Here is an 18,856-nt window from a genome sequence, read left to right on the forward strand (position 1 = left end):
GGAGGAATTTATTCATTTTTCCTTAATAAATTTTCCTTCACTTTTCATTATTTTCATATTTATATTTTCCAAAAACTTTTCTTTTTTTGTTCATTTTAAATTGTTTGATTTTCTAATTTTTTCAAATATTTTGTTAATTTTCAAGATTCAAGATTTTCCCATTTTTTGTTGTATTTTTCAATGTAATTGTCACTATACATACAGTATATGTACAATATCTACATCATAATGTAAATACAGGCATCAAGGGGTTAAACAATGGTTAGGATTCCAAAATAGGGTTTCAGGTCAGGGTTTTAGTTTGAAATTAGGGTGTGTGTTAGAAGTACACATGAATATGTTCATGATTTTTTTTTCCCACTGGTTGCTTGGCCCCTCCCCTCTTGGAAGAATCCTTGTCCATAAAAAAGAAGAAACGGCAGCCAGCTCACTCACTTCTAGTCCCGCTTCTTCTTTTCCTTCTTTCTTATTTTTCTGCGCTGCGGAGGATCTGCGATGTCATCCCTGGATGGCGAGGTATGCGTGGTGACAGGAGCATGCGGTTTCCTGGGAAAGACGCTGATCAAGATGCTGCTTGAGCAGGAGAAAAACATCGGCGAGGTTCGGCTCCTCGACATAAACGTCAAAAAGGAGGTGCTGCAAAGCCTGCAAGGTGACAAAACAGGGAACGTTTACTAAATGTTTGAGGGTTTTTTTCAGTCAAAAAGAGAGAAATAGTTAACAGTTGACAATCAGAGTCAATACAAAAAAGCAATACAAAAAAACTAACAGCAAAAAAGGTTTTGTGTGAAGAACATTTTACCTACATTGTTATTACTTCTACCTTAAACTTTTAACTCATTGACGGCGCTAGAACAAACGTTCATTCGCCTCCTCCCATTCAGAATGGACTGGACGTCTAGCGCCATCAATGGCACTGAAAGATGAGCTTTCACAGCCAGTCTTCACCGTTTAAATGAATTTCACATCTATCGCCATCAATGACATGCAATTAGGTAAATAACTATGAAAAAAAACTACAACTTAGTGTCTTAATATGGACCATAATCAGTGTGTATTTCTCTTTTTATTCATTTGAATTGTATACATTTAGTTTTTACTAACAATGTGTTCATTTATGAGTTTATTTATAATCATAAAAAATAGAAATACAATCATGAATAAAAATAAAATAATATTTGCTAAAAGTTTTTTTACATGACCAAAAAATCCCGCTTTTTTTATTACCAAAAATACTCACTTGCTCTATAAACCGTAAAAGACACAATTTTTGAAAAATTTCCACTATAGTCACCACTGTCCCTGAAAGTGTCAAAGGTTTTTTGCAGGTATTCTCATAGAAAAAATATATAAAGAAAACGTAGAGATTTTTTTCTTTGTGGGTGAGCGGAATACAAAAATAATTATGTCACACAAAATAACTCATTTTGACACAATTCCATATTTGTAGCATTGATGTTGTAATGAAGAATTCACTTTGTTTCAGAAATCCGTGGCGACATTAAACTTACAGTGTTTGAGGGCGACATTCGAGACGCCGACTTTGTGAGGAAGGCGTGTCGGGGAGCCACACTAGTCTTCCACATCGCCTCCATCATCGACGTCACAGAGGCCGTCGAGCCCAGCGAGATATATGGAGTGAATGTGAAAGGTACACTCGTAAACCTACAAAAAGATGCTGAACTCATTCACTGCTATTGACAGCAATAGATATGAAATCCATTTTAACCATGATAACTAGCAATGAATTGCGATATTTCAGTGCCATTGACGGCAATAGATGCCCGATCCATTTGAACTGCATTTTGGGCTGCAGTTAATGAATAACAAATTTTGAAAACTAGAAAATGCAATTTCTAACTGTGCAGGAACTCTAGTGGATTTTCTTAACTTTCCTTATTTTGATTGATTTGTGGGCAATAAAGGATCACTTCCTGTTGACATCATCAGTAGACCTGTCACGATAACAAATTTTAGTGTGCGATAATTTATCTCATAAATCAGTGCGATATGCGATATTATTGCGCCCCCCCCCCCATTTTTTTTTAAACTAATTTACACTAACACAATAAGAATACAGTATATACAGTATTAATAGATCAAGTGCACCCATTTAAACGTAATAAATGTTTACTCTTAAATTCAATAATACTTTTTAAGAAATCACAACTAGAAACAATAGAACATGCATCTTTTAAGTAAACAACAACAATATTGATACCGTACAGAAACACAGAATAAAACTAATGTCTTTTTCAAGAAAAAAATTAATTGCGCTTAATAACTTAAGCATTTAGGCAAATTAAAACTTTTCCCCTCATAGCTTCTGCTATGGTGTTCTATGTGTAATATTTTGATTGGATTTTTTCCAAGGCACCCTGAAGCGCACGCAACGGTGATGATGTTTTGCTCAAGTGACGCGGCAGTGAGAGACACACAGCCTGCCGAGAGCCTCAGGTTGAGGAAATGTTGTTAGCGCCATGTGTTAATAAAAAAACAAAGTTGTCAGCACGTCGTGTGTTTGATATCATTGCCAGAAAAACACATATAATAGGACACCATACGGCTTCCTTTTTAATGTTGTCCTTCTAATGATGATCTGCTGCATCATAAATCACTTTGTGACTTTCCACCTCCATGATGGAGCCTTCTTCGTCCATGCTCGCTGGTTAAACTGTGAATAAGCAACTGGGCTGTTGACTCCAGGCACAGCTCCGCCCATTTTGACGGATGCGTCTCCGGCAAAAATAGAAAATAGCCTAAGCCATGACTCCGCAGTCAATCCGGAGCACTGACGCGGCCGGTATATGTTGAACAATAGCATATAATGGGAACAGATTGGCTCCGGCGCTATTTTTGCCGGACCCGGATCGAAGATGCATTTTGCGTAGTTGGTAACAAGGAAGCCGAACTTTGAACAGCACATCTGCCGCACGCGCGCACGGACGTGCATGCGAGGCGATAAATCGCAGCGGAAAAATTACCGCCTTCGTTTTCATTTAATGTGCGATAAATGGAATTATTGCATATTGCGACAGGCTTAATCATGAGTGATTTGAGGGATTTTCTGGTTCACTATCTGTTCATCTCTGGTCAGTCACTATGGATTTTGGGTCTTTTTCCTGTTAATTTTGGTGCATTTCCAGGGCAAGTGCTCTGGAGTTTGGGTCACGTCCGGTAAACTCTCAGGGAATTCTGGGTCACTTCCGGGTGGATTTCAACTATTCAAGTCACTTCCTGTTGATCTCTGGCCACTTCTTGTTGATTGTCTTTTTCTGTTGATTTTGGACAATTCCAGGGCAGCGGGGCTATCAGATTCAAAAGCAAATGAGGTAAAACTGGAAGGGCGTTCACATGGTGATGCGCCGACAAAAACAATAGAAAACGATACTCATATTCATGTGTGCATTTACAGTTGCATCTCCGTTTCAACGATGTCGAAATTCCGTGTGAAAAGGATGTAGTATTTAAGCCAGACCCAAGGGGGCAAAGCAGTTTTACAAGGCGACACTTCCTTGACAACAACCTCCTCAAATCGGTAGACAACATACCTGCCCACTCGAAGCAATGGCGTACACACGCTTTTTTTTGTAAAATGCTAAAATATCAGAAGCTTCTGCTTCAAAAGGCGCACAAACGCGAACATTTGGCACACCACACAAAGAACAAGCTGACTTTCCACCATGTTTGCTGCTGTGAATGTTTAGTAGCAGCGACTGCTCATGTCCAAAATGACGTGTACGGGTACTGGCGTCATCGGCGCGAGAGCATACCGTTTACATAACTGTGGAGCAACCCCCTAAATCGAATCGTTACGCTTCAGAGGCCAGAATCAAAAGCTAGTGTCTTCGCCTTTCGTTTTCGCCGTCACTACATATAAGCAAGACCATTCCACAATGTTATCATTGCGTCTTGGTGTCACAGCGTCACCAAGTAAACGGCCCCAAAAACTCCAATTTATGCAACATTTTGGGTATCTACTTAAATATACTATTAGTCAAGTCTTTATCCATTAAAAAGCTGTTTCATGGTTATCGTAGGGCTGACGATATCGGAAAAAAATGACGTTGCAACTTTTTGGGGTCTTGTGACAGATTGCAATATTGCAATATTAGTGTTGTTATTGGCAGCCCTTTTGTTTTTGTCTTAGTCTTTTGGACGAAAATACTTATTAGTCGTAGTCATAAATTAGTAATTTCAAAATGTGTTCGCCTACATCTAGTTTTAGTCAATGAAAACATCATCTAGTCTTCATCTAGTTTTAGTCGACAATTACTCAACATTTTTTCGTCTGTAAACTTCAAAACCTTTATACCAGGAATAAATAAATACATAAATAAAGGGTTTCCGACAATTTTAAATGAACATTGACAGACGAGCACATAATTGTAGTCTACAAGGACATGATGATTATACACGCATAGCAGGAAAACAGTAGATTATTTTCAATTAATTAAACTCATCTGGACGACACGACCTGTACATAAAAAGTTTTCCAAGAATTTAAGACACTTGCCACGCTAAATGCTAATGCTAACGCAATCGCTATGCTAACGCTACAAGTTACATTTAGTGTGAATAACACTCAGCACAGACCTGTAAAGGTCAAAGCAACAAGGCATATCTAGCCAAAATGATACCAAAACTTACCAAGCCGAACCTGACATGGGTTCCCAAAAAGGCAATTGTGTGACTGTGAAGGGACAGTTGCACATTGGCAAATTGCAAAGACAATGTTCTAACGAAATATAGTGAAGGCCCAGTTGACGCAAGCTTGGTGTTTTAGGGACCGAGAATCTCCTGGAGGCTTGTGTCCAGGAGAATGTGGCCTCTTTCATCTACACCAGCACAGTCGAGGTGATGGGCCCCAACCTGAAAGGCGACCCGGTGGTAAATGGCCACGAGGACATGGCCTACCGTTGCGCCCTCAAGTCATCCTACAGCAGGACCAAAAAGGAAGCAGAGGTTCGTGCCCTGGAGTACCACGGCGAGTGGCTGCCTGATGGCGGGCGCCTGGCCACCTGCGCCCTGAGGCCCATGTACATCTACGGGGAAGACTGCCGTTTCCTGTTGGGCCACATGGCGGACGGGGTGCGCAATGGGGACGTCCTCTACCGGATGTCCCAACGAGAGGCCAAAGTCAACCCGGTGTATGTAGGTAACGTGGCGGTCGCCCACCTCCAGGCCGCCCGCTGCCTTAAGGACCCCGAGCGCCGGGCGGACGTAGGCGGAAAGTTTTACTTTGTGTCTGACGACACGCCGCACATCAGCTACTCAGACTTCAACTACGCCATCATGTCACCCCTGGGCTTCGGCATCCAGGAGAGGATGATGGTGCCCCTGCCCCTGTTCTACGTGTTTTGTTTCCTGTGGGAAATGGTGTGCCTAATGCTTCGGCCTTTCCGCCGGGTGGTGCCGCCCATCAACCGGCAGCTGCTCACCATGCTCAACACGCCCTTCAGCTTTTCCTACGACAAAGCCAAACGTGAGCTGGGTTACACGCCTAAGTACACCTGGCAGCAAGCGCGAAGTAACACCACCCAGTGGCTTGCGCAACAGCTGCCCATTCAGCGCCAGGAAATATGGAAAAAATAAAAAGGCCAGTTTCGTTGTTCTGGTCAAAGTTTAAATTTCAAAGAAAGAGGCTTGCTTAAAAAACAACACACACAAACATATTATCAGAATGTGTAGTTTAGGAGGGTAAAACTCCCTTAGTAGCCTGAGGTTAAACGTCAAAGAAAACTTCTTTGGTACCCACCCAGCATTAAAACAAAGGAAAAACAGTTTTCTGTTTGTTTTTTTTGTTTTTTTAAAAGGTTAAATTTACATTAAAATACTGGCCGCTGTGGTTGCTAGACTTTTACCATTAAATAGGTGCACATGAACACACAATTTAAATCTCTTCTACCAATATTTTCATTGTTGCGTTCATTGACAGTTTCTTGAGTTGACCTAAAATGTCACTGTTCCTGTTGTGACATAAATGTATTAAAGTATTAAATCTTTTATCTCTAGTTGTTATTTTGTCCTTACGACACGGAAACAGCTGTTCACACGACATTGATCTGGAACACATACACAAAAACACACCTGCCCACACATAAACACGATCATCCACCCACGAACGTCTGGGTGGAACTAGGCCAGAGTCCATGTCACTGATTTCAACAGGCCGTCACTGATCAGCAAGCTGGACATCAAATGGTTGTGGTGATGAACACTCAAATGCTAAAAATACAAAAATAGAATTAGGCATTTTACAAAACACACAAAAAAATTATTATTATTATAAGTTTAAAATGATATTTTTGTGTCTGTTTCTTTGTTTGTTTTCATTGTATCTGACAAGAAAGCATAAGTTATTGGAGGGGGGAGTGGAATAACTAGGCCGATAAGAAACGCTAAATTGCAAAACAATGACAAATATAATTAAATTTACATTTCAGTGGTTAATGTGCATTTTCCGCTCAAACCCTGAAAATCACTCATACTAAGAAAAATGTCAGGAAACATAACACACACAATAAACTGGTTTCTTGCGACTATAGAAAACACTATAATTAGATATGTGACCCAGTTCTTGTTAAAAAAAATTGTTTTCACAGATTTAACTTTTCAGCCTTTAAGGCTCCTTTAAGAGGAGGCCCGCTTAATTTTAATTTATTAAATATAAAGAATAATTGTTTTAACACTCACGTTAAAGTTGCCATCAGTCTTTTCACGGCATTCTACCAAATTAAACAATTTGGTTACCATGGTTATGCTAGCTATTGCTGGCGGGAACCGCCATTTTGTTTGTTTACCAAGTGACGTGTCCTTAGGCGACCTATCAGCCGTGAGCTTCGGGGAAGTCAACAACCAATCGCGTTCCTGTCCACTCGACTCAGACGTGAGTTATGATGCATTAAAAGTCCCGCAAATTGTCGTAAAACGAGAGTGAAGTTTAGGAGGAGTTATTCCTGTTGGGCGTTTTGTGGTTGTTGACGGTGTTTCCTGGCCGTCAGCTATTGTGTGACAACGAAACCGAAAGCCGATCACTGTGGAGCGGTCACACTGAGCAGCTGAGCACCGTTAAGCTCCCTTTAACTCCCGCAAATGTGCCCCCCGGACAAAAGCGTCCTGCTGTTCTTCTCTCTTCTGCTGGTCCACGGCGTCCAAGGTAAGTCATCCACCCTTGGACTTTTTATTCAAAATAGGGTCAGCTTTATGACGTTTTAAGCTATTTAAATAAATAAATAAAAAGTGACTAAATGAGGCAAAGATAATGTACTAAGAAATAATAAATCTATAACGTAAAAAATATATATCATGAAATACATCGGTGGAAGCAATAAAAATCAAAATTTTGAATAAATATTTTGTTGATAAGTATAAATAAATTACAATTATCGTGTAAATCAAATTTAAATTTAGAGTAGTGTAGACAATTAAATCATATGGCAATATACAGTGCCCTCCATAATTATTGGCACCCCTGGTTAAAATGAGTTTTTTAGCTTCTAATATATTTTTTAATTCAAGTAAGATGGGATCTTAATGGAAAAAAGAGAAAAATCCAACCTTCAATACAAGTGCATTTATTCAGTGGGGAAAAAATCCCACATAAAGAAATAATTATTTGACATCAAATAATGTGTGTCACAATTATTAGCACCCCAGGTGTTAATACTTTGTACAACCCCCTTTTGCCAACAAAACAGCGCCTAATCTTTTCCTATAATGTTTCACAAGATGGGAAAAGACAGAAAGAGGGATCTTCAGCCATTCCTCTTTGCAGAATCTCTCTTAATCACAGACCCAGTGACGACCCATCTTCAGCTTTCGGGCAGAGGGCAACAGATTTTGATTTTAAATGTCCTCCTATTTCAAAGCATTCATGATGCCATGCATCCTAACAAGGTTCCCAGGGCCTTTGGAAGCGAAACAGCCCCACAGCATCACTGACCCACCCCCATACTTCACAGTGGGTATGAGGTGCTTTTCAAAATGCGCATCTTTCGTGGCACGCCAGACCCACATAGAGTGTTTGTTGCCAAAAAGCTCAATCTTGGTCTCATCTGACCAAAGCACACGGTCCCAGTTGAAGCCTGGGACCATTACAGTTGAAGCCTGGGACCGTGGGTGGTGGGTCAGTACCACGGATAAAACACATTCACTGCTTTCACTCAAAAACCTTAAGATCTTATATTTAAAAAAATACTTATTCCTAACCTAAAATTGTCATTACGCTTGATAACACACGTCTCTTAAAAGTTCAATTTTAAAGTTTCAGTTGAATTTCCATTTATGTCAAGCTATTTTACTTCTAATTAAGTTCTAAGTGTAAGTCTAAATTGTTAGTCCGATAGGATTTGGAGTTTTTGCAGTGTTCAAAATAAATGTATGATACTTACTGTATTGGAACACATAAGGCACCAGTGCTACTTGGTGTTTTATCCATCAATGACTACCGATTATGTTTTTATTTTACACCCTCATCGCTCTACAGTGCTGTGTTTTTACCGATTAAATAAATCCTGTATGAAATACACATTAGCCACGCATCGGCAATAGTCATAATTAATAGAAACCTAACCCTCCACAGGGCAAACTTTACTTTAGCATGGTACAGTAATGTTAATCTTATTTATTAGCGCTACATTAACTTCATTTTACCTTGTCCTGAGTATCGCTCCCCCGCGCTCGGCGTAAACGTGCGGGTCGCGTGGTGCCAGGGGGTGCCGAAGCGTCGGCGGGGCCCTGGGTAGCGGGGCCTGGCGGGGCTAAAGTTATTCAAGCGCTGTCTTACAGTGAATATACATGAAACAGTGTTCGCCTTGGTCTCCAGCTTGAAATGCTTCCACACTTTTGACATTTTCTGTTTTTTCTGGGTGTCTCTTTCTCCGCTTTCGTCGGCTTCTTCATCGTTAACTCTATAGTCATGCGTGGTTAAAATCAAATATATCCGCCCTCTCTCCCTTCTTCTTCTACGCACGTGACGTCAGTGCCTTGTGCCGCATTAAAAGCAGTCCAGGCAAAACTTCCTGCCTAGAGCTGGGAAAATTAAACGACTCCTCGAGGCGGAGAAAATGCCTCGATCAATTTTTTAAATCGAGTTACTCAAATTATTCGAGTAATCGTTTCGGCTCTATTGTTGTTTATTGTCATCACATAAAAATGGCATCGCGCCAACATGTAGGTTTGGAAGCATGGGCGGAAGAATGTGTCGACATGAGCAACACCACGTGGCGACAGTACCGCCAGCTGAGACAGCAGAGGACGCAGCCTCAGGTTCGCTACCTGCTTATGACCCGAGAGCGCCCGGGGTGCGCTCTCGTCTTCCAGAAGGCGGCGGGGACCACCTTCAACGCCACGCGGCCCACTAAGGTCATTGTACACGGCTACAGGTACGGGCAGTTTACTGTTTGAGATTGGTTGAAGACCACCATAACGTTGTTGTGTTTGTTTGGGTGCGGACAGGGCATTGGGCAGCAAGCCCGGCTGGGTTTTAGATCTGGCCCAAGCGTTGCTGAAAGCGGAGGACGCCAACGTGTTGATGGCCGATTGGGTTTACCGCGCCTCATTCGCATACAACCTGGTGGTGGACGGCTACAAGGAAGTGGCATTGCACATATCCAGCCTCATCAGCCGCCTGCAGGTCAACGAACCCGCAACTCGCTCATAATTTGGGACTTTCTTCTCATAACGTTACTACACTTTTAAATTCATGACTTTTCTTGTAACATTATAAATTTTTTACTACATTTATGATTCAAATATTAATGTCAACTTTTTTTCACGACTCATGACTCCTCGTAACATACCATTTTGTATTCATGACCATCTTCTAATAATGTTAAAACTTTTTTCCGAGTCACCTGATTTTGATAATCTGCCAATACAGAGTCCCGATCCGATAACAAAAAAAACTAGTTTTTTTTCCATGTCAACAAAAGTTCTGAACATATTATGGTGTTGTACTTTTTACAGTACTTCCTCGTCCACTTTTTTCGGGAGTCTTACAGAGTACAAAATGTATATAAAAATGGATTTTGGGATTTGGAATTTTTTTTATTATGTGGCAAAATGGATTTTTGTAAGTGGCATTTCTTTTGGTATGTGGCAAAATGGCTTTTGGTACTGTATATGGCATTTTATTATAAGTGGCAAAATGACTTTAGGGCTATGCTTTTGTATATAGCATTTTTTTGGTATATGGCATTTTTACAGGCCATGCCCGACCATGCCATTGACGGCTATGCACGTCCAAATTTTCCATTCATTTTGAATGGCAGGAAAAACGTGTGGTTGTGATTTTTGACCACACACTTTACATTACAGCGCATTGAAATTCAGCTGGTACTCAAGTAAGGCCATGTCTTTGACGGCTATGCACGTCCAAATTTTCGATTCATTTTGAATGGCAGAAAAACGTGTAGTTGTGACTTTTGACCATACACTTACCATTACATCGCATTGACGTTCAGCTGGCATATATCCCCCATGTTATCATCGCTCCACTGGCTTCCAGTCCATTTTAGAAATGATTTCAAACTTTTATTGTTTGTTTTTAATTCTATTAATGGCCAGGCTCCTTATTTGTCGGCGATTTTAACCCTCCGTAACTCTGGCAAGGCTCTTCGTTCTACCAGCCAGCTTCTTTTGCAAGTTCCGAGGTCGAGATTAAATGGGGGGGGGGGGGGGGGGTTATGGCCAGCTTTTGCAGTTGCTGCCCCCAGGTTGTGGAATAGCCTACCCCTGAAATCCTCACCATGACCAATCTAGGCCTTTTTAAATCTTGGTTAAAGACACACTTTTTTAGACTCGCTTTTTCAACAAGGGTAGCCTAGTTTTATTTCTTCAGTGTTTTAATGCTTTTGGATTTTGTCTGTTTTATTGTTTTATTTGCTGTTATGACTTTTATCATGACGCATTGTTTTTGTTTTTTTAATGTCATAGTATAGTACTTTCCAGTCTTTTATTTATCACGAACCGTGTTATCTTTGTTGTAAAGCACTTTTAGGGCCTTTTGGGTTTTTGTAAAGGGCTATAGAAATAAATTTGATTTGGCACCCAAGTAAGGCTATGCCATTGACGGCTGGGCATGTCCAAATTTTCAATTTATTTTGAATGGCAGAAAAACGTGTGGCTGTGATTTTTGGCCATACACTTACCATTACAGCACATTTACATTCAACTGGCACCCATGTAAGGCCGTGCCAGTGGGGGCTATGCACGTCCGAATTTTCTATTCATTTTGAATGGCAGAAAAATATGTGGTTGTGATTTGGTCAATTTACTGTATGACTAACCTTGTAGCATTACAACTTTTTGTCACTTATTTTATGAAATATCTCTTAGTTTTCTGTTAATTTTATTTAGAACATTACAATTTTTATCACATACTTTGTGACCCATTTCTTACAACTTTCTTTTCTCATAATTCATGGCTTTCCTCTTGGCCTACAACACTTTATGGGCTTTAATATTATCTTTACACAAAACATTGCAACACATATTTTTCTCTTATTGCAACAAACTTCATAAGTAATTATAACATTGTGTTACCTGTATACTTGTCTTCAGCTCGCCACATAAAAAAATCCTAATTTATGACTTTCATTTGTAACAATGCATATCTTGTCTTAGTTGTATGACTTTGTCCTTGGAGCAGTATTTGTTCTCTCTTTGACGTTCTTTTGGCAAAATCGCAATTTTTTTATGCATACTTTGTTGATTTTCTTTTTGTAACACTGTACCTTATCCTCACATAATTCCTGCTTTCCTTAACCAGAAAGAGGGGTGTAAGCTGGAGTCATTCCACTTCATCGGCGTTAGTTTAGGGGCACATGTGGCCGGATTTGTGGGAACGCTTTTCGAGGGAAGGATTGGAAGAATCACAGGTAAACGTTGACTGAAATGTGTTTCATTTTGGCTTACAATCAGTTCTATTTCTTTTATTGTTTTTACCTTCCAGCTTTGGACCCTGCTGGTCCCATGTTTAAGGGTGCAGACACCTTTGATCGTCTGGACCCTTCCGACGCACAGTTTGTCGATGCCATTCACACCGACTCGGACTGTAAGACACAAGTTGTATTCAACTTCAATAAAAATGCCTCTTTAGATGTAATTTCCTCGAAAGACAACAGCTCACATTTGTCTTTGACATATTAAAAAACAAATACACATGAAGAGAGTTCCTCCTTGTAACATTGGGAGTGATACTTATTTTGGCAACCTGTCAGACTTTGGCATCTCCATCCCGGTTGGCCACGTGGACTTCTTCCTAAACGGAGGAAACGACCAGACGGGATGCGCGCGTTCCCGATTCTCCTCTGGTGAGTTACTCCTTTTGTGAAATGTACAAAATATTGTTAAGAAAAAGAAATGAAATGTGAAACGTTTCAAAAATTGACCTTTTAACTCATTCGTTGGCATTGACGATGACAGACGTCCAATCCATTTGAACTGTAACATTACCGGACTTGAGCGCATGTCTGAAAAGGGCTTTTGTCTTCTTTGCAGTGTATGGCTACGTGATTTGCGACCACATGAGGGCGCTGCATGTTTATATGAGTGCTTTGAACTCATCATGCCGCCTGAGCGGTGTGCCGTGTGACAGCTACCAAAACTTCCTGCAGGGACGCTGCCGTCACTGTGACGCTTTTAATGGAAAATGTCCGACCATTGGTGAGTGATTAAAGCAAAAATGAATATACAGTGATCCCTCGCTACTTGGCGTTTCAAACTTTGCACCCTCAGTCCATCACGGATTTTTTTTCAATTTAAAAAAAAAAAAAAAATACGGATGAGCTGTCCCGAGCCGATCGCGTGGGCTCACTCCACCTCCCTCCTTCCCTCTCTCCCTCTCCCTGCTCTTTGTTGGTCAGGCAGTGCACTGGAGCTGCTTATCAAAGTTAACGATGATTGACGGATATTTTAAGTTTGATCTTGCCACAGTTGCCAGGAAGCCTAAGCATCAAAGCGCCGCATGTGTCAGTCATCGTCTAACTTGTTAAACAGTTGCTGTGGCAACTCATTGTGTGTAAGTGAGCAGCTTGAGCGGATTTGAGTGGACTCAATCGATAGAGCATCTAATAAAGACGAGCATTTTTCTACTTTATTCTTGATTAAAAATATTTCAGTGGGACAGTAACATGTTTAAAACTTATAATTATTACATTTGAAGTGCTGAAAAAACATTAACTCATTTGCTCCCAAAAACGTATAAATACATTCTATTTTTAATTGTTTCAGTGTCCCAAAGATGTATTTATACGTCTTTTAGGGGTTTTTTTTAACAAGAGACATCTCTAGGTTCTGATTCAACCTAGCTCCAAAGCATAATGCTGAAAATCCATTTTAAAGCAATAACCACTGGAGGGCAGTAGCGCATTTGGTAAGACCCCCAACCCGATGCAACGGAACGAACGACCGGGCCGCACGGCCGGGGCATCGGCGGAAGACGACCGACTGGGCGTCCAGGATGCCAGATGCTGGACGACCGAGCAGAACGACTGGGACCACCAGTGCAGTGGACAATGCCGTTGAGTCCGTGCTGCTCGCCGAGCATAGCCCACGCCACCGTGCTCAGCCGCTCGTGTCCCCAACCTCCAGTGTCCCGCGACTCAGCTGGAAACGCGCATGGCCAAACCAGAAGGCGAAGGGGGTTCCACCGGTGAAAATGGCTGGGAGTGAATGAGTTTATATATATACTAGGGCTGTCAAAATTATCGCGTTAACAGGCGGTAATTTTTTAAATTAATCACGTTAAAATATTTGACGCAATTAACGCACATGCCCCACTCAAACAGATTAAAATGACAGCAGTGTAATGTCCGCTTGTTACTTGCTTTTTGGTGTTTGGCAACCTCTGCTGGCGCTTGGGTCCAAATGATTTTATGGGCTTCAGCACGATGAGTGAGCATGGTGTAATTATTGACATCAACAATGGTGAGCTACTAGTTTATTTTTTGATTGAAAATTTTACAAATTTTAATAAAACGAAAACATTAAGAGGGGTTTTAATATAAAATTTCTATAACTTGTACTAACATTAATCTTTTCAGAACTACAAGTCTTTCTATCCATGGATCGCTTTAAGAGAATGTTAATAATGTTAATGTCATCTTGTTGATTTATTGTCTTCATAAACAAATACAGTACTTATGTGCCGTATGTTGAATGTATATATCCGTCTTGTGTCTTATCTTTCCATTCCAACAATAATTTACAGAAAAATATTGCATGTTTTATAGATGGTTTGAATTGCGATTAATTACGATTAATTAATTTTTAAGCTGTAATTAACTCGATTAAAAATTTTAATCGTTTGACAGCTCTAATATATACACATATTTATATAAAAGCTGGGGAAAAAATGAAAAAATTTGTCTTATATGCATCTCTTTCTAATGCTAAATCTGAATAAATACATTGAACACACAATTTTTTTTTTGTGGGGTGGGGGGGTGTCGCTACTTTGCGGTTTTTCACTTATCGCAGTAGATACCCATTAACCGCGTAAAACGAGGGATCACTGTACTGCAAATATTCCAATACAACATGTCTTAGCATCTTATCTACAGTGTGTGTACGTATGTGTATCTTTCAGGTTTGTCAGAAAAGTGCGGCATCACTTCTTCCACGCTACCGACAGAGCAAAAGTTGTTTCTCCTGACAACTTCGCAGCCACCTTTCTGTGGTGAGAACCAACTTTTCAAATAAACAGCTGTCCTGGGCAAATGTTGACTTGAGGCTGTAAACGTGCACGATTCCTGACGATCGTTCTCACGTGGACACAAAAGTCGAGCAAAACGTGTGAACGCTCACTCCAGCTACTAATTGCGCCACAAACATGAAAGACAAAGCCAGAGGGGAAACGGCATTACTCAGCACTAGGAAGCTAATGAGCTCCTTTGCTTGAGTGAGAGTGACCTGCACTCAAGTGCTAAATCAATGAAAAAACAAGAACAAGTCAAAGTCAAACATACTGAAGCACTTTTACGCACACTATTGAACATAACAGTTTTTGGTGCCCTATCAAACTAAACCGCTTCTTGGCATCTTTTGGAACCATACCACTTTTTGGCATCCTTTTGACAGACAGCACTACTTATTTTGCACCAAACCAAATAGTATGCGATTCTGAGCACCTTTTCGGATCACACTATTTTTAGCACGGCTCCCCTGACTATTTAGAGCAGCATATTTGTCACAGGCTACATGGTAGAAATGGTTTTCTTTTCTGAGCGATTATGTCTGCCAACTAGGGCTACCAAGTACGGCGGGACGATATGGCTCGAAGTACTTATCACGGTAAAGTGAGCAGATTTACCTCGATAACGATAAATTCGCCCAAGCGGACTGTTATATAATTTGAAAATCTGAATCAACGTATAAAATACCAATGAACACTTTCTTGTTGATTTATTTATCAGCTTTCAATGTAACATATTTAACAATTGTACATGCAGTGTAAACATTAAGTATATAAAAATTAGGGCTGTCAAAATTATCGCGTTAACGGGCGTTAATTTTTTTTTTTTCATTAATCACGTTAAAATATTTGACGCAATTAACGCACTAGGCCCGCTCAGACAGATTTAAATGTCAGTACAGTGAAAGGCCAACTTGTTAATTGTGTTTTATGGAGTTTTTCCGCCCTCTGCTGGCGCTTGGGTGTGACTTGCATATGTTATGTGGCGTAATGTCGCCCTCTGCTGGCGATTCAGTGCAGCTGATTATTTGGGTTTCTGCGCGCTTTTCGGACGTGATAATATGTCGACGCGAACTCACACTAATAGACAGTGCTATTCAGACCAGCTAACGTCCGCATCCATTATTCAGTGGCAGTTCTCATAGCCTGGTACACCAGACTCAACGCTGTTCCAGCTATTGAGTCTGGCCACCATTCCCACGGAAACAATTTCCAGGGCGGAGCAAGCCACAGCAAACAGACAGCGGAGTGGACCAATCAGCGACGAGCAGACGTGACGTTAGTAAAATGGCGACGGCAGGACGAGGGACTTGCGCGCGGAAGTAAACATACGAAGAGAGCGGAGTTTATTCGACATGGCTAGCGCGAGACAGACTGTTGTCAATGACTCGTGTCGATGTGTTTTTGGTCATTTAAAACTGATTTTACCGTGGATTGGAACATATTCTCGGCTCTGCCGTTCACCATCTGTTTTGCTGAAGAGACGACTTTCGACGCGCAACAGTGACGTTGCTCGTGAAGAATACGTCACGCAAATAAACGAATCTGATTTGTCGATTGATTTTGTATCTGCTCGAAAAGGCCGTTAATGGGATGGTTCCCAGACTGTTTCTCTCAGTGTTTGAAAAATACAGGGAGAATAGTCTGGCAGAGCCAGGCTAGTTCTCATAGCCCCATCACACTGTTTGTGTCTAATACATGCATCGCTTGTGAGTTATATTCCTCCTTTGTTTATATTCATGAGCATTAGATAGTTATTGATGATGTGTATTTTAACATTTTATGTTATTTTGTGATTTATGCAAGTTATTGACACATTGCCTTGTTATTTTCAGTTTTACAAAAATACAAGAAACGTGCTCCTGTCAAAAAGAGATGACTTCAGTAAAGCCCATGCAACTTTGCCACACCGTCTGATTTCTTTTTGGAACTTATGTTCGCTATCTGTCAATTTGTGTACTCACACACATTGAGGACAGAATAGGGCTACTAGTTTATTTTTTGATTGAAAATTTTACAAATTTTATTAAAACGAAAACATTAAGAGGCGCTTTAATATAACATTTCTATAACTTGTACTAATATTCATCTTTTAAGAACTACAAGTCTTTCTATCCATGGATCACATTAACAGAATGTTAATAATGTTAATGCCATCTTGTTGATTTATTGTTATAATAAACAAATACAGTCCTTATGTACCGTATGTTGAATGTATATATCCATCTTGTCTTATCTTTCCATTCCAACAATAATTTACAGAAAAATATGGCATATTTTATAGATGGTTTGAATTGCGATTAATTGCGATTAATTACGATTAATTAATTTTTAAGCTGTAATTAACTCGATTAAAAATTTTAATCGTTTGACAGCCCTAATAAAAATATCTTGTAAACCATAAGCATTAATGTATGAACATTTATAACGGGGTCTATGACTCGAGCAATGTGCAACATTGTAAATATTGCTATGGATACTGAAATACAAGCACGCGCACATCCCATCATGTTCAACCCATGCCGCTAAATAAAAAAACAATAATACCTGATTGCGGCCGACAGCCGCTACAAACAACGCCCAGTTGCTAGTTGCTACAAACATACGGCCACATACGGCTATGATAGATATCACATATATTTAGAACTAGATGTGAAATGACAGACGACGGCGGAGTTAGAACATGTATAGAGAACTAGATGCGACTTGCCGGCGTTAGTAAACAGCTGCCATCTTAAAGCAGTAGACTTCTCTAGAAGGCTCTGTTGTAGCGAACCTAATTAACTTTGTATCTAAAATACCCCTAAATTTTTTAATGATGAAACACTTTTAAAACTTTGACATGTCGAAAGTAGACAGAAGGAAAATTATGGAATAACGGGAGCAGTTTTAACAACTTTAACGGTTGATTCACAACATTACATTAATTGAATGTAGTTTAAAGCTGCTGATACAGAATGGGGACTTGATTATTTTATTTACTGTTTTTAACTGTTAAATTGATACTGAAATAGTAATTGTTTAGCCTGAGAGGATTTTTCAACAATTTTGGAACTAATGTACAAAACATTAAAAGTGGAGGTGGGGGGGCATCAATAATCAATTTGTAATTGAATCGGAGCCTCTGAATCGTAATCGTAATCGAACCGTTAGGTGCCCAAACATTCCCACCTCTAGCAGTAATGACACAGCACAAAGCAAGCACATACAGAAAAATAGCTGTGGCCATTAAACAGTCATATTATAGGCTACACTGTTGGATTATACTTTATGCTGAACAGAAATACAAACTAATGCAACATACTGATTGCTAAATTCAGTCCATGCCCAACCAACTCATAAGTTAAAGTTCAGCCACTTTGACAAGGTTAGCGCCGCTGTCGGTGGTGGCGACTTCACGTCCCAAGTCGAGAGCATTTGTTTCAGGGCGTGAGCGGTCATTTAACCCGCGTGGTCGTATGAGAAATAGAGTGTCTCCTGCACCTGGGGTGCGCAGCTCCCACTTGTTGTCAATGAAATACACCGTCCATGGTTCTTCGTCCTTCTTGAATCCAAAATGCAACTGACAGAGAGTTGTTTCTTGGCAACATCACCCTATGAGCATTGACTAATGCTATACTCGAAATGCCTCTGGCCTGGCAACCGGTAGGTTTCACTATTATCAGACTCCATCGCGTTCACTTGTAGCATTAGTGTACCAGTGGATAGCAACGGGCTTGTTTGTTTTATTTCCTGTTAGTCACGTGACGTCACACGTAAGGACACTGGCTGTACTTAAATGGGAATGAGCATAGCCGAACAACACATAGTCAAAGTGGGCTGAAACTATTTTTTCATTTCATTAAAACACCAAATTTACCGACATGGTCAAAATTACGTTGGTCATCATGAACCATCTCAGCAACGGTAAATTTTCGGTAAACCGGCCAACTCTACTACCAAGTTTAATCGACTAATCGATTGTCAAATAAATTGACAACCGTTTTGGCAGTCTATGAATTGTTTAAAGACATTGCTGACTTCAAAATTGTCCAAATCCCCTTTTTGAGTCTCGTAGTAGCAAATAATCTTTTATATTTTTCATTTTTAAATTCATTTACATCATTTTAATTTAAAAAAGGGAAAAATCAAGTGAAGATCTTCATTATTATTTTTATT

General features: G+C 40.1%; 2 protein-coding genes and 1 long non-coding RNA gene across 5 annotated transcripts in view; 2 read left to right on the forward strand and 1 right to left on the reverse strand.

Annotated features, from left to right (window-relative positions):
• Window positions 1-139: 139 nt before the first annotated feature.
• Window positions 140-6,811, reverse strand: LOC130926956 (uncharacterized). The gene is made up of 4 exons (XR_009066317.1): window positions 6,697-6,811; window positions 6,091-6,228; window positions 1,512-1,665; window positions 140-645 (listed from the first exon to the last, which is right to left on the reverse strand). It is a non-coding gene; the product is annotated as an uncharacterized LOC130926956 (long non-coding RNA).
• Window positions 390-6,006, forward strand: hsd3b1 (hydroxy-delta-5-steroid dehydrogenase, 3 beta- and steroid delta-isomerase 1). The gene is made up of 3 exons (XM_057852318.1): window positions 390-652; window positions 1,487-1,651; window positions 4,787-6,006. The coding sequence occupies exons 1-3, from the start codon at window positions 496-498 to the stop codon at window positions 5,593-5,595; spliced, it is 1,131 nt and encodes a 376-aa protein (XP_057708301.1). The 5' UTR covers window positions 390-495; the 3' UTR covers window positions 5,596-6,006.
• pla1a (phospholipase A1 member A) overlaps window positions 6,788-18,856 on the forward strand; it is a 19,081-nt gene continuing 7,012 nt past the window's right edge. The window contains exons 1-8 of one of the 3 annotated variants that reach the window (XM_057852315.1): window positions 6,788-7,159; window positions 9,179-9,386; window positions 9,460-9,637; window positions 11,774-11,882; window positions 11,957-12,058; window positions 12,225-12,317; window positions 12,505-12,669; window positions 14,594-14,683. In XM_057852315.1, the coding sequence (XP_057708298.1) occupies window positions 7,096-7,159; window positions 9,179-9,386; window positions 9,460-9,637; window positions 11,774-11,882; window positions 11,957-12,058; window positions 12,225-12,317; window positions 12,505-12,669; window positions 14,594-14,683 (1,009 nt within the window). In that variant the 5' untranslated portion in view covers window positions 6,788-7,095. The remainder of the gene's footprint in view (window positions 7,160-9,178; window positions 9,387-9,459; window positions 9,638-11,773; window positions 11,883-11,956; window positions 12,059-12,224; window positions 12,318-12,504; window positions 12,670-14,593; window positions 14,684-18,856) is intronic. The other 2 variants (XR_009066314.1, XM_057852314.1) reach the window with 2 other exon arrangements.

Source organism: Corythoichthys intestinalis, chromosome 12, assembly GCF_030265065.1.
Source record: "Corythoichthys intestinalis isolate RoL2023-P3 chromosome 12, ASM3026506v1, whole genome shotgun sequence".
NCBI classification, from domain to species: Eukaryota; Metazoa; Chordata; class Actinopteri; order Syngnathiformes; family Syngnathidae; genus Corythoichthys; species Corythoichthys intestinalis.